Source organism: Eulemur rufifrons, chromosome 6, assembly GCF_041146395.1.
Source record: "Eulemur rufifrons isolate Redbay chromosome 6, OSU_ERuf_1, whole genome shotgun sequence".
NCBI lineage: Eukaryota > Metazoa > Chordata > Mammalia > Primates > Lemuridae > Eulemur > Eulemur rufifrons.
The window spans coordinates 90613189-90629037 of record NC_090988.1 but is presented as its reverse complement, the minus strand read 5'-3'; the positions used below and the strand labels follow the sequence as shown (position 1 = coordinate 90629037).

Sequence of the window (15849 nt, the reverse complement as noted above, 5' to 3'; positions counted from 1 at the left end):
GCCCCTGAAGCCATGAAGCTTAAAGACAGAGAGCCCTAAAGCTGAAGTTGGCATTCTTAAGCTCTGAAAGATAGGCAATCTTAGTTCTGCAGTTTTAGGTTGGAACAGAGAGTATTGATCAAGGCCTGCACCTGTGTCAGATGTAACCATGATGATCTTTAATCTGTCACTCAATCCCTTAATTTTAGTTCAATATCAATTCAATGACTGTTTCTATAAGAAAAAAAAAATTATTCTTTTCCAATACAGCAACATCATCTAAAGCCTTCACTGTTATTTCCTTGACTTGGCTTCCCTTTGGCTCCACTGAGCATCTTTATCTTTATCTCATGTTTAGTTAAATATGGATCTTCTATGTCGTAAGGGCCTTCAAGTGTCACATAAATACCTATCTGAACCAGCCAAAATCTTTATCATGTAATAGACTCCACTAAAAGTTGGCAGTTTTCAATTTACCCAATAAATTGGTTTAATCCAGCAACCCCAAATGTCCTATGTGTTATTTCTAAGAGTTAAAGAGCATATCTAACCACTGTGCCTCCCTTATTGGTAAGTGGTAAAAGATGCACAAACATACTTTAATTCTGAAGAACTATCTGATGGAATCAAAGTCACTGTGGATTAAATTATGACTCTAAGATGAAAAACTACTATACGCATAAGCCATAATTTTCTATGTCCCTTCCAGCTGAATTCAAAGAACTACTAATGCTTTCTGCTTATTTGAATGAGGGAACACTGTTTGCTAATCAGATGATGTCCGCAACAGCCCAGAATCTGAATTTGTTTACTCCAATAGAAAATACATTGAAAATATTAACTGATATGAATGTTGCCTCAAAATATGCTATAGTAATTCTCTATAACCGACATATATTGCCAAACTAGAAAGTTAAAGATAGATCTAGCAAAAAGGGCTTATTTTACCCCAAATCTCCACACAAGAACAACCATGAGAGCTAGAAACATGAAATATGCATGTCTTGAAAGCATTTAAAAAAATATCTGGAACAAAGAATTTTGGGGACCAATATTTTGAAGGAAAGCCAGAGACCTAGACTCTGCATTTGGGGTCTCTTTTCTCTAAAGGTATGGAATAATCCTAAAAGCCACAGACAAAAACCTGAAAAGCTGAAACCTTCTCCCTTTAGATGCTTTACCCTGAGGGACAAGTGAAATTCAAGGTCTGTCAAGAAGAAGAGTCCTTTTTAAACAGCCAGGCTTTCATCCGAGACCATTTGAGGGCTTTACTCTTGTAGTAGGGGAGAATAGACTACAGAGTAGGCCTCAAAGGAAATCAAGCCCAGCTTGAGTCATCTAATTTATTCATTAGATTAGTGTTATATGGGACTTTTACTTCTCCAGTTCTAGCTGCCACCCACAAACATAGGAAATCCTCTCCTGAGGCAGAAAACATTGGAAAAAGTCTACCACTGTCTTACAACTTTTTATACACAAAATCTAGCATTTAAAAATAATAACGTATAGGAGAAGACAAGGCCTGATTGAAAGGCAAGAGCAATAAAAGTAGACACAGATGATTCAAATAATGAAAGGCAAGCTAAAGTAAGCTTAGCAAGTACAAATAATTAAACCACAAGATGGATAATATTTGAAAACTAAAATATATACCCTAAATTAAGTTTCTTGTATGAGAGACGAATAAAGATTTTCCCAGACAAGCAAACACTGACAAAATTTGTCAAGAACCAACCTGCCCTGCAGGAAGTACTCAGGTCTGCATTATACACGGATCAGAACAGTAGCCACCAGTATAAAATCACCCAAAAGCTAAACATCAGAGCCCAGAGACTACAAGGGCTCAAAAGTTAAAACAAAGGTATAAAGTTCTACTCACCAAAATAAACAGAAAGCCACCCCACCTATCAATTTTTTAAATAAATGGGAAGAGCTTGAACTTCTCAGTCAAGAGACATAGGCTGGAAAAATTTATAAAACAGAATGCAAGCCACGTATGTGCTGTATCCAGGAAACACATCTAACCCACAATGACTCATTCAGACTCAACGTAAAGAGATGGAAAACAGTATTCCATGCAAATGGAAACCAAAAGAAAGCTGATGTAACTGATCTCATATCAGATAACAGTGACTTCAAATCAACAAAAGTAAAGAAAGACAAAGATGGTCATTATATAATGGTGAAGAGAATGATTCAACAAGAAGACATAAAAATTCTAAATATTCATGTACCTAGCACAGGTGCACCAGGATTCATAAAGAAAATCCAACTTGATCTAAACAAAGTCATGGCAGCATTGTAATAGCTGGGGACTTCAACACCCCACTCACAGAACTGGACAGACCCTCCAAGCAGAATACAAGCAAAGAAATGACAGACTTAATCAGAACTCTAGAACAAATGGCCCTAACACACATTTACAAAACATTCTACCCAAAAACCATTGACTATACATTCTTCCCATCAGCTCATGGAACATTCTCTAAGACTGAGCACATCTGAGGCCATAAAATATGTCCCAAAAAATGTTAAAATATAGAAATTATGCCATGTATCTTCTCAGACCACAAAGGAATAAAATTAGAAATCATTTCCAATAGAAACACTCAACTCTACACAAAGTCATGGAAATTAAACAACATACCGCTGAATGATTTTTGGGTCAAAGAAGAAATCAAGATGGAAATCAAAAGATTCTTTGAACCCAATGACAAAGGGAACACAAGTTATCAAAATCTGTGGCATTCAGCAAAAGCAGTCAGAGGAAAATGTATAGGCTTAAATGCCTACACCCAAAAGACATAAAGATTACAAATCAATCTAAAGCCAGACTTGATGGCTCAAACCTGTAATCCTAGCACTCTGGGAGACAGAGGCAGAAGGATTGCTTGACATCTGAGGTTCAAGACCAGCCTCAGCAAGGAAGAGACCCCGTCTCTACTAAAAATAGAAAAAAAGTAGCCGGGCACTAAAAAATTAGCCAGGCATGATAGCACGTGCCAGTAGTCCCAGCTACTCAGGAGGCTGAGGCAAGAAGATAGCTTGAGACCAGGAATTTGAGGTTGCTTTGAACTAGGCTAATGCCATAGCACTCTACCCCTGGAAACAGAGCAAGACTTTGCCTGGAAAAAAAAAAAAAACCAATGAATCATCTCCAGGAATTGGAAAAAGAAAAGCAAAGTAATCCCAAGCCCAGCAGAAGAAAGGAAATAACTAAGGTCAGAGAAGAACTAAATGTAATTTATAAATAAAGAATTATACAGAAGATTAATGAAACAAAAAGTTGGTTCTTTGAAAACGTAAGCAAAATTGACAGGCCTCTTGCTAGACTAACGAGACCCTAATAAGCTCAGTTAGAAAGGAGATAGCACAACTGATACAATGGAAATACAAAATATCATCTCTGAATACTATAAAAACCTCTAGGCTCATAAACTTTAAAATATTGAGGAAAGAGACAAATTATTGGGAACACACAACATCCTTGGGCTCAATCAGGAAGAAACAACATCTGTTGTTCCAAAACAACAGATGCTGGCATGGATGTGAAGAGAAGTGAACACGTCTACACCGTTTGTGGGACTGCAAATTAGTATGACCTCTATGGAAAATAGTATGGAGATACCTCAAAGAACTAAAAGTAGACCTACCATTTGATCCAGCAATCCCACTATTGGGTATTTACCCAAAGGGAAAAAAGTCATTTTATTAAAAAGACATGTGCATTCAAATATTTATTGTAGCACAACTCACAATTGCAAAGATGTGGAATCAGCCCCAGTGCCCATTAATACATCAGTGGATTAATAAAATTTGGTATATGTATACTATTGATACTATGCAGCCATAAAAGGAAATGGTGAACTAATGTTAATACCCTTTGTAACAACCTGGGTGGAACTAGAGACTATTCTTCTAAGCAAAGCATTGCAAGAATGGAAAAACAAACACCACATGCACTCACTATTAAATTGGAGCTAATCGATCAACACCCATATGCACGTATAGTATTAAAACTCAACTAAAAACAATGAGGTGGGGGGGGAGGAGGGGACAGGTAGATTTACACCTAACAGGTACAATGTACTCTACCTTGGTGATGGGAACACTTATAACTTTGACTCAAACTGCACAAAACCAAAACATGTAACCAAAGTTTATACTCCCATAATATTCTGAAATGTTTTAAAAGTGGATTCACTTATATACAGTAAAGTAAATATAAAATAAATACAGTAATAAAGTGATCATCTCTGATGGCTAAGACTCAAAAAAATATGTCTAACACACACATACACACACACAAATATGGAATATTATTTTGCCCTAAAAAAGGAAATCTTGCCATTTGCAACAATATGGGAAAACCTGGAGGACATTATGCTAAGTGAAATAAGCCAGACACAGAAAGACAAATACTGTGTGATCTCACTGTATGTGGAATCTAATCTAGTCAAACACATAGAGACAGAGAGTAGAATGGTGGGTCTAGGGCTTGGGGATGAGGGGAATGGGGACAAGTTGATCAGAGTCTGGGTATCTAACAAACAGAGCAGTGATGTATGTGTTAATTAATTTGTTTGTAATAATCATTACATAAGGTATACATCTATCAAATCATCATATTGTACACTTTGAATCTATACAATCCTTGTCAATTAAATATTTTTAAATAAATAAAATTTAAAGGCCGGGCGCGGTGGCTCACGCCTGTAATCCTAGCACTCTGGGAGGCCGAGGTGGGCGGATCGTTTGAGCTCAGGAGTTCGAGACCAGCCTGAGCAAGAGCGAGACCCCATCTCTACTAAAAATAGAAAGAAATTATATGGACAGCTAAAAATATATACAGAAAAAATTAGCCGGGCATGGTGGTGCATGCCTGTAGTCCCAGCTACTCGGGAGGCTGAGACAGGAGGATCGCTTGAGCTCAGGAGTTTGAGGTTGCTGTGAGCTAGGCTGACGCCACGGCACTCACTCTAGCCTGGGCAACAGAGTGAGACTCTGTCTCAAAAAAAAAAAAAAAATTTAAAAATCAAATATCTTAATTAAATGGCTGCCATTAATTTTGTGCCTTCACCGCTCTAGATCTCAAGCAATGGTGGGTTTCCAGAAAAGGTTGAATAGTGATAAGAAAACAAAACCTCTTTCTGTGACATGAGTCAGCAGAGAAACTCCACCACGGGTCCACACACTGGAGTTAGGCCACCTTCATGGTCACGTAGCATTCAGCTTTCTTTTTTTTTGTTTGTTTGTTTTAGTTTTATTTATTTCAGCATATTATGGGGGTACAAAAGTTTAGGTTATGTATATTGCCTATGCCCCCCAACCCACCAAGTCAGACCTTCAAGCGTGTCCATTCCCCAGACAGTGCGCATCACACTCATTATGTAGATATACACCCATCCCCTCCCCGCCCCATACATCTGCCCGGCATTCAGCTTTCTTAACAGCCTTGCTTCAGATGGAGAAAGGGGACTCTCACAGGCTTATCTTCCAAGTGTAAGGAATACAATTCCCCATTCAAAATGGTGTTTCCCAAACATGTCTCTCCAGAATACCTTCTTCTAAAACAAAGTCTTTTCATCAAAGTAGATAATGAATTCCTGGGAGAGAAAGCAGCAACTACAGAACAAAATCCCTGAACCTTTATGGAAACCTCTTTAAATAACCATGCAATGAAGATGAAAATGATTTCATTGCCATCCACATCTCCACAGCAACATTATTCTGGGCGGAGTGACCCATTTATATCTGTTTCCTTCACATTTTCTGTCTCTTGCACTGCAGGCACAGAGCCCTATATAGGCAATCAATTGTTCATAGGGTTTCAAGTAAATCTACTTTAATTCAAATCCCAGGTTTTCTGTGAAACGTTTTGAGGCTTAGGCCAGGTAAAAAAAAAATTATACTTGTAAGAACACCTTCCTTTTTTCAAACAGCTTTACTGAAGCATAAGTGCCCATTAAATGTATACAATTTCTTAACAACTATTGATTTGATACTGAATTGTCTGAATAGGCTCCTCACAAGTATGAAATATCTTTCACATTGATGCTTACTCCAAGAGAAGATCAATTTGAGAAGGGATTGTTTCTGGACACCCCCCAACATCAGTAAGACCGTCTAAATGCTCAGACTACTGAGGTAAGCTTTTTCATAGTACTGCTGCTTATTAAATATTGTTACTTTCCATAAATTGTAATCAGTATTTTTAACACTTCAAATATAGCAATAAAGTCTTTCATCCTCATCCTAATTCTTCAAAGAGAGTTGGTAAATCCTATTAATCTAATTTGACAGTTGAAAAATTTGAGGCTCATAGAGATCAAGCAATTTGTAGAACCCAGCTCTCTGATACCACACCATGCTTTTGACTGAGACACTTCCTTAATAATCAAGACTAGTCAGGAGGATTTTTTTTTTTTCAGAGTATTAGAGGGATACAAATGTTAGGTTACATGGATTGCTTTTGTACTGCTTCAGACGAAGTTGTAAGTGTGCCCATGACCCACATAGTGTACATTGTACCCATTAGGTATGATTTCACCCCTCCACTCTTCCCCTCTTTCACCTGCTTGATTTCCATTAAGTTTTACTTCCATCTGTGCACATGAGTGCTATTTGGTTAGTTCCAATTTACTAGTGAGTACACGTGGTGTTTGCTTTTCCATTCTTCTGATACACTTCACATATACCAAAGACATAAATATAAGTAATAAATGGCATAAATCATCAGCTGTTTAGTCCAAGTGCAAAACATGGAGAACCCTTCATGGGATGAACTTGTATGAATAATATAAGTCTCTGTTGCTTCTTTGAGAATAATATTGGAAATGCTTCTTCCAGAGCTTATTGCATGATTAAATGTTTCTCTGATTATTGCTCTATCAATTCTTACTATCTCCTATATGTATACAAACTCATAAAAATAAATGAGTCCTATGTGTATCCATAGCACTGCACTAGATTTTTTTTATATGTGTTCCATCAATCGATTCCCATAACAATCTGTGAGTTAGTATTGTTATTTTCACTTTATGTTAATAGATGAAGAAACAAGGATGTAAGGTGCCAAGAAATGTACCCCAGGTAAAAGAAGTTACAAGTGGAAAAACCATGATTCTAATGCAATGTACTTCTGATTCTAAATCTAACATAATTAACCACTGTGGTAGTCATTTTCAACATTTTGCAAAAGAGTCTGGGGGCCCATGATTTGAAGCAGGTTTGAGAAAGGAACAAATTACTAATATATGAAACAACTTGAATGGTATTCAGAGAATTATGCTGAGTGAAAGAAAAAAACCTTCCCTAAAAGTGACATAATGTATGATTCCATTTATATAACATTCTTGAAATGACAAAATTATAGAAATTAATTGGTGATTGTCAATGATTTGCCATGGTTAAGAGAGAGTTAGGATGGGCAGGTTGTGGGTGTAGCTATACACAAGCACAAAATGAGGTGATATAAATGTTCTGTATCTTGACTACATTAATATCACAGTCCTGGTCAAGATATTGTATGGTTTGTAAGATATTTCCGCTGGAGAAACTGGGTAAAATGTACATGAAATCTCTCTGTATTATTTCTTACAACTGCATCTGAATCCATAATTATATCAAAATAAAAAGTTAAATTTAAAAAAAAAGAACTGAGGCTGAGGGAGAGACTAAGATCAAATTCTCTTCAATTAATACAATATCACATTTTTCTTAATATTTCCGAGTTCAAAGATGCCATTGTGTGTGTGCATGTGTGTGTGTGTGTGTGTGTGTGTGTCTACTGATGAAATTACTGCATACAAATTTCCTTCCTAAATAATATTGGAGCATTTACAATCATAAAGGTCATATCAAAAGGAGATTACTAGTTTAACATTGTTTATTAGAATGTAACAAAATAGCGCATGGATTCAGAATCGGGAGATAAAAAATTGACTAGTATAATCTGACCTAATTTTGACTATGCCCTTTATTAGCTGTTTGATCTTGGACAGAATCTTTAACTTCCCTATGCTTCTATTTCCTAATATGTAAGATAAGTACATAAATGATTGCAGTAACCATTTTTTTGGGTTTATATTAAGGATTAAATCAGCAATTGTCTGCAAAAAAGATTTAGAACACACTAGTGCTCAGTATGTTTTAGTTAATATTATCATAATTATTACAACTATGAATGTTATAATGTTAATATGAATAATTTTTATAACTATTATTGTGTTAATGTAACCATTAACATTAGTCTTTGATATTGTTGTCTCATCTGCAAAATGGATAAAGTAATACAAATCACAGAGGATGTTACCAGTGTTAATTGGAGTCATATGTGCAAAGCACTTACTACTGTACCTTGCACAAGGCAATTAATCATTAAAAGGTATATATTATTAACTATTATAAAATTAACTAGATTTAGACAATAACATGGTGAATTCTTTTACAGTAGCTCTCATATTCTTTTCTGCATACCCATCACAATGCCCAGCTACTTCTTATGTCAACTACTCTAAATATTCTGCTCACTGGGGTTTCTTTCTCTGGTTTCCACCTCCTTGTGGAATCTCAGTCCATTTCATTCAAGACTCACAAAGACCTTCATTAGAGGAATATCCCAAGATTTTTACTTCCTGAAATTCCTCTTCATCCTCAGGCATATTCTCAGTAACCTACCAATGTTCCTCATTTTCTAAAGAATAAAGAACAAATTCCTTAGCTTTACAACCATGGCCTGTACATTCAACTTCAACCTCCCTTTTGAGGCTTAGCAGCCACTATGTGTTCAATCTACTACTTCAAATTAGGCTCTAAGTCACTTCAGATGATGAAGTGTACACAGATGATCTCTTGACTTGTGTGTTTAAAAAAGTTCCTCATGTCTATACTCTTAACAGAGTCTTCACCAAGGAAGTAATCTGAGTAATCTTCAAGAACAGAGAATCTTCTTTTACATCTCAAGAAAAATCTTATAAGAATTCACAGCTCAATAGAATTCAAGCAGTTATTGTTTATTAGAATGGACAAGTGTAATGAATTCAAGGTTGCATCAATAAAAAATTTTTTCAGGTAATGTAACTAACCATCTCATGAAATACATGGAAAATAGAAACAATGTCACAGAGTTTGTTTTACTGGGCCTTACAGATAATCCAAAGATGCAGAATATCATATTTGCTGCATTTTTTCTCATCTACATCATCACTGTGGTAGGAAATGTGCTCATCGTGGTCACGATCACGGCCAGCCCATCACTGAGGTCCCCCATGTACTTTTTTTTGGCTTATCTCTCCTTTATTGATGCCTGCTATTCCTCTGTCAATGCCCCTAAGCTGATCACAGATTCACTCCATGAAAAGAAGACCATCCTGTTCAATGACTGTATGACTCAAGTCTTTGGAGAACATTTCTTTGGAGGAGCAGAGGGCATCCTACTTACTGTGATGGCCTATGACCGCTATGTGGCCATCTGCAAGCCCTTGCACTACACCACCATCATGAACCAGCGTGTATGTGGCCTTCTGATAGGAGTGGTGTGGGTGGGAGGCTTTCTTCATGCAACCATACAGATCCTCTTCATCTTCCAATTACCCTTCTGTGGCCCTAACGTCATAGATCACTTTATGTGTGATCTGAACCCTTTGCTCAATCTTGCCTGCACTGATACCCACACTCTGGGGCTCTTCGTTGCTGCCAACAGTGGATTCATCTGCCTGTTGAACTTCCTCCTCCTGCTGGTCTCCTATGTGGTCATCCTGCGCTCCCTAAGGACCCACAGCTCAGAAGGGAGGCGCAAAGCCCTCTCCACCTGTGTCTCCCACATCACAGTGGTTGTCTTATTCTTTGTGCCCTGCATATTCGTGTACATGAGACCTGCAGCTACTTTACCCATTGATAAAGCAGTTGCTATATTCTACACTATGATAACTCCCTTGTTGAACCCCTTAATCTACACCTTCAGGAATGCCCAGATGAAAAATGCCATTAGGAAATTGTGTATCAAGAAAGCTATTTCAGGTGACAAATAAATGTGCCTGGAGCCCAACATTGATTTAACTGAGGCAGGTGTCAAAAGAATATTTTGGGTAATCTCAGGGAGGCATCTTTATTGGATAGAGAAAAAATTAGCCATACCATTCATAGATTCTGCATTGATGGAAGTAGAAATGCTTCAAGTAGGAAATTCTACCAAACTGTGGCTTAGTTTTACTAGCTTCATCCAATATATAGATTCATAGATTTTCTCATTAAAAAAAAGAAATAATAAAATATACTAGTATTGAGCAGTAATGTCAACAACACTCCAAAGAGGTAACCACTATTGTTACCCTCATTTCATAAGTAAGGAAAATGACAGAAAGGGGAAGTTATCAAAACAGAAACATTGACAAGCCAAAAACCAAAATACGATTGATTTTCCAGACCATACTCTTAACTGCTGCAGTACTCTGCCACAGAATGATGATTAAAAGGTCAGATAATTACCCCACCTAACATCTTGGAACCGAGGACTGCGCTGGGCGTATCACATATGTTAGTTATCTAACCAAACTGTAACAATGTTTATTAATAATGGCTCATTTTATATATCATAATTGATGATCATTTGATGGTTGAAACATTATGGTAACTAACTCCTTTAGGGCTACAAATAGCAATGGGCCACTTAACCTCTCCTGGGTAGGTAATGAAGTTTATGCCATGTTTCCAATTGTTCTTGTAAGCTTCAGAACCACTTTATATTGCACATGTCACCTATGTTATGCTAAGAAGCCATCAGAAAGAGTGATGACTCAAATTAAACAACATTTGAATGTCAGGCAGAAATTTCTATTTATTAAATATACAATCACAGGCCATAAAATATTGCCTGCTAGATAACAATAGTTACCACAAGGTAGCACGATGTCTGGTGCATGATAAATATTGAATGAATGAATAAAAACATTAAGGAAGATGAATGAATTCAACAAAATGTAGACACAAGAATGGTATTGGAGACAAGGGAATTCCATCCATACCTGATTCACACCCTAAGGAGAATTCTAGCCGAACCTCTTGAGGAAACAACAGTTTGTTTGTATGCCTCCTTACACCGAAGAATAAGTGGGAAATTGAAACAAATTCTCAGCATATTAGCAAATACTTAACCTTGAAATTCTCTCTGCTCTCACAAGATTTCATTATCATGATTGTGAACTATTTATGTTACATTTCTCTGTTGATCAGTTTGCTTTTTGGTAACATTTATGTTTTTAAAAGCATGTGACTTCACGTATACACAAAGCCATTTCAGAATAAATAAGTCCCATCTTTCCTTCTAAGTCTTATTTGTTGATCAACAACTATTTTAACCCAAGGAATGTGTCAGGCACATTTATAATTTCTGAGGCTTCAATGGTCAATAAAGAGTAACCCAGGTTCTGCCTTTATAGAGCTTAGGATCCATTGAGAGACTCCCAGAAGAGGACAGAAAATTACAGCACAGTGTTGTAAATGGTAAGATAGTGGAAGCACAGGCATGTGGTAGGGACACATAACAAGGACCTGAGGGGTCAGGAAAGGATGCCTTCATGAAAAGATACCAAAAACGGGACCCAAAGGATGAAAAGGAGTCAGCAGAATGAATAGGCATGAGACTGAGGCACAAGTGTTTCTAGGAGAGGGGATGCAGGACAAAGGCCAGGAGGTGAAAGAGAGTGTGTGGGAAACCTAATCAGTGCAATATGGCCATAGTTATTAATTCATCTACTCATTCAACAATTACTTACAGAACTGAGTGCCAAGTGCCATGTTGTACACTGAGCTTGTAAAAGTTTGTAAATAGCAAGACTTGAAGCTGGAGAGACAGGAACAGGGAAGATCAAGGAGGAACTTACAGTTGTGTTAAGGTTTAATGCTAAGGAGCATGGCGGAAACGTTGAAAGCATTTTGAAGCCACTGAGTGATGCAGTTAGATCTGAATTTTAGAATGATGACTTTAACTACAGTCTGGAAAATGGAATGAAGGGTCAAGATTGGAAGCAGAAGAGCAGTTAGGAGGTTATTTTAATGATTTAGATATGAGTGGCTGGAGGCCTGATCCCTCGTGTTGCCAGTGAGGATGCAGACTGTGATGGACACCATTGTGTCCAGCTCGAATCTCCTTTACTGGGCCAGCACACCCATGGCCAGCTACTGTGAGTCTGGGCTGCTAACGGCTCATAACCCTACCCATCTCTGGACAATTGCACAAGATAAAATGGGAACTGCTTTACTATACAACTAATGTTTAATGAACAATAAAATTCACAAAAGAAAACATTTATATTAAGGCCAGAGTCCAAAGTAAAGGAATATCATTAAACATGTTATTTTCAATAATCAATAGTAACCAACATCTCAATGTTACATAATTGAGATGTTGGTTACTATTTTTAATATCAATCCAATATTTAGATTGATACTTTTTAGCATCTAGAGATGTTTCAGATTTCCAGGTACTTGATAAGTATTTATTGATTAAGAAGCAATATTGATGATGACAAGAGGGTGGGATGAGAGACAGTAAGTCTGGATTATAGTACTAGATTTAGCTTTATACTTTAGTGACTACCTGCAGTTATCATCCAACCCCTTGTTAGAGTTGATATCTTCACCTGCAGATCAAGAAGCTTAGACATCTATTATCTTTATATGTAATGAATGCTCAGTGATCTTATTTAATCATTATCTGAGGTTACTTTTTTTCTCCAGAGCTTCCTTATTGCATTTTTTACCTCAGCATTTCTGAGGGTATAGATCAAAGGATTTAACATAGGGACCACCATAGTATAAAACACAGCAACCGCTTTATCAATGGGCAGAGTGGTCACAGGACGCAGATACACAAATATGCAGGGCACAAAGAATAAGACAACTACTGTGATGTGAGAGACACAGGTGGAGAGGGCTTTGCGCCTCCCCTCCAAGCTATAGTTCTTTAGAGATTGCAAGATGATCACATAGGATACCACCAAGAGGAGGAAGCTTAACAGACAGATGAACCCGCTGTTGGCAGCAACAAAGAGACCTAGGGTATGAGTGTCCATGCAGACAAGGTCCAGCAAAGGGTACAAGTCACACATGAAGTGGTCTATGACATTTGGGCCACAGAAGGGCAGCCAGACAGTGAAGAGGATCTGGATGGTTGCGTGGAGAAATCCCCCCGTCCAGGCCACTCCCACGAGGAGCGTGCACAGCCTGTGGCACATGATGGTTGTGTAGTGCAGAGGCTTGCAGATGGCCACATAGCGGTCATAGGCCATCACTGTCAGCAGGATGATCTCAGTAGCACCAAAAATGTGTTCTGCATAGACTTGAGCCATACACCCATTAAAGGAGATGATTTTCTTCTCCTGAAGGGAGTCCACAATTAGCTTAGGAGCTGAAGAAGAAGAATAAATCGTGTCTATCAAGGAAAGGTGGGTCAAGAAGAAGTACATGGGGGAGCTCAGAGCCCGGCTGGTGATAATGGTAACCATGATGAGCAGGTTGCCTGAGAGTGTTGTTATGTACAAAACCAAAAATACCACAAACGTGACTTTCTGCATCTTGGGGTTCTGTGTGAGACCTATTAAAATGAATTCAGTCACATTCCTTTTAATCTCCATCTATGTTGTGTGGGTGATAAAAACTCCAGGAAGGAAAATTTTACCTTGAGGAAAAAAAAAGGAAAAAAAAAACCATAAAAGAATTAAATAATCCAAAACTCTGCCTTTTCAGTACTCTGCCATCTCAAAGGTGATTCCTTCTCTTCCCCAAACTCTCTAGGAATAGGTACCTCAACACTTATCTAGCTGTCTCTCTTAGTTTTTTGTTATCTTGACCTCAAAAATCTTCTAAGATACAGGACACCCAGAAGAAAGAATGTCCATTTCCAAGGGTCAGAGTAGTCATTGCAAAACTTCACTTGGACATCAATATGAGGTAATAATGTAGTCATTAGAAGTAATAATTTTGGAGTCTAATAAGACTTAAAAATGTATATGTGAAATAACATTAATTAAAAACCAAAAATAGTCTCTATACCCTAATTATAGTTATATAAATATACTGTAGGTAAAAAGGTAGTGGTAATAGTTATGGAGAATTTGAAGATTATAGATTTTATATGTATATTTTAAGAATAAAATTTAAATTCAAAAATTTCACTTATAAAATTTTATACAGGTTTTATTTCACCTATGTTAAAGCATATATATTTAAAAAGTTGATAAGGAAATAAATTAATATATTTAGGACATTTATCGCTGGATGTGAAATTATGAGTGATTTTTTTTATTTCTTTAGGATTTTCAGTATTTTCCAAATTTCTACAGTTTGCATTACTAATTGTATGGTCAGAAAATAAATACAATTTCCGTATTTTTTTCTTAGAGGTCTGAAGTTGAAACCATGAATCTTTAAATTGAGTGGAATATATGGGAAAAGAAAGATAGGGAATTGTACATTGATACATCATGGAAACTCAAAGAATATTATCTGAATGTAATTGAAGTAAATGCTGTAATGTGGTCATGAAATTATTGTCAGCAATTCACCAAATGGACACAGGGTAAGGGCCTGACTGGGCACTAACTGCTTTGAGAAGATCAGGACAGAGGAAGAGGCTGCATGACTGCCCCCATGGATAACTTACAATTTTCCTGAATATCATCTTTCATCTACCGGCCAAAGATCACTGATCTCTGGTTGTAACTTATACCATTGATACTGATAGTCAATAAGTCAACTCTGAATAATCAACCAGAATCAGTTTAATAGATAGTCTATTTTCATTTACTTGATGAACAATGCACATATCACTCAATTAAACTTCAAGATAGTATTTAAAACTAAGTTTTGCCATTATTAATTCTTTGTCCTGGACCTCAGATTCCTTTGTATTTTACTTTATGTGTTCTTAAAGCAAGGAGGCAGTGAAGGATAAGATGAATTGTCCCTGTTACATGTGGTACACGAGGTACATGGAAAGGAAAACTCTTCCCGATGATCCCGCAAATGCTTCATTGAGAAGCTGGCCTAAGAGCCCCCAGCCCAGCACCGTGGTCTCCCTTCTGGATAACCCCATGCATCAGAGAATCCTTGCAGGGACAAGAACCCTTGAGAATAAAGTGTAGTACACTTCTAATTGCCAACTCTTCCCTAGAGGAAAAGACCTTTGGGAGGACCAATAACTGACTATAAGTTTTTATAACTTCCCGAAGGTCTGTGCCAAAGGTTATATTACATGATCAAAACCAGACAAAAACTCCAAACTTGACTCATTCATCTTTGTGATTTCACTTATTAGTTCAGTTTCTTACAAATCTTTAAGTAATAGGAATATATTTAAAACACAGTTCTCTTTTATGATTTTCATCTGTTTTCTAATCCCCCACAGACACAAACATACAAACAGAACAACTCAGTGTCATGTCAACATTGATGTCTTTGATGTCTGCTGTTTATTGGCAGACCCAAACACAGGGTCCGTTTCTTTTACTTTCCTAAACCAATAGTGTACCTATTACCACTTAAATCCTCTAGTACCCATACTTTTATAGAAATGAGAAATAGAAAAATGTGTCACTCAAGCAGGAAGACCCTGATCTTCCATAAAAGACCCTGAGACTGCCAATGAGAGACAAGGATCTAAACAGACAAACTTCTTCCCAAATAGAGAAACCTTTGTTACTTGTTCAAATTCCATATACTCAAACATTTTAATATGCAAACTTTTACTATGACTCTGCTTTTCCCCATTCTTAATAGCATGCAGAGATTTATTTTTACACCATGTACTCCCTATAATAATTGTTCATTTTTATCGAGTGTTTTCCACATACTATACTAAATGCTTTACAT

The 15849-nt window shown here is 37.1% G+C and overlaps 2 protein-coding genes across 2 annotated transcripts; one reads left to right on the top strand and one right to left on the bottom strand.

Moving 5' to 3' along the window:
• Positions 1-9048: 9048 nt before the first annotated feature.
• On the top strand, positions 9049-10077 carry LOC138384394 (olfactory receptor 4C46). Its single transcript, XM_069469901.1, has one exon. The coding sequence runs from the start codon at positions 9072-9074 to the stop codon at positions 10008-10010; it is 939 nt and encodes a 312-aa protein (XP_069326002.1). The 5' UTR covers positions 9049-9071; the 3' UTR covers positions 10011-10077.
• Positions 10078-12585: 2508 nt separating this feature from the next.
• On the bottom strand, positions 12586-13647 carry LOC138384393 (olfactory receptor 4C12). The gene has a single exon (XM_069469900.1). It carries the CDS (start codon positions 13611-13613, stop codon positions 12684-12686), a length of 930 nt encoding a protein of 309 aa, XP_069326001.1. The 5' UTR covers positions 13614-13647; the 3' UTR covers positions 12586-12683.
• Between the last annotated feature and the right edge of the window lie 2202 nt (positions 13648-15849).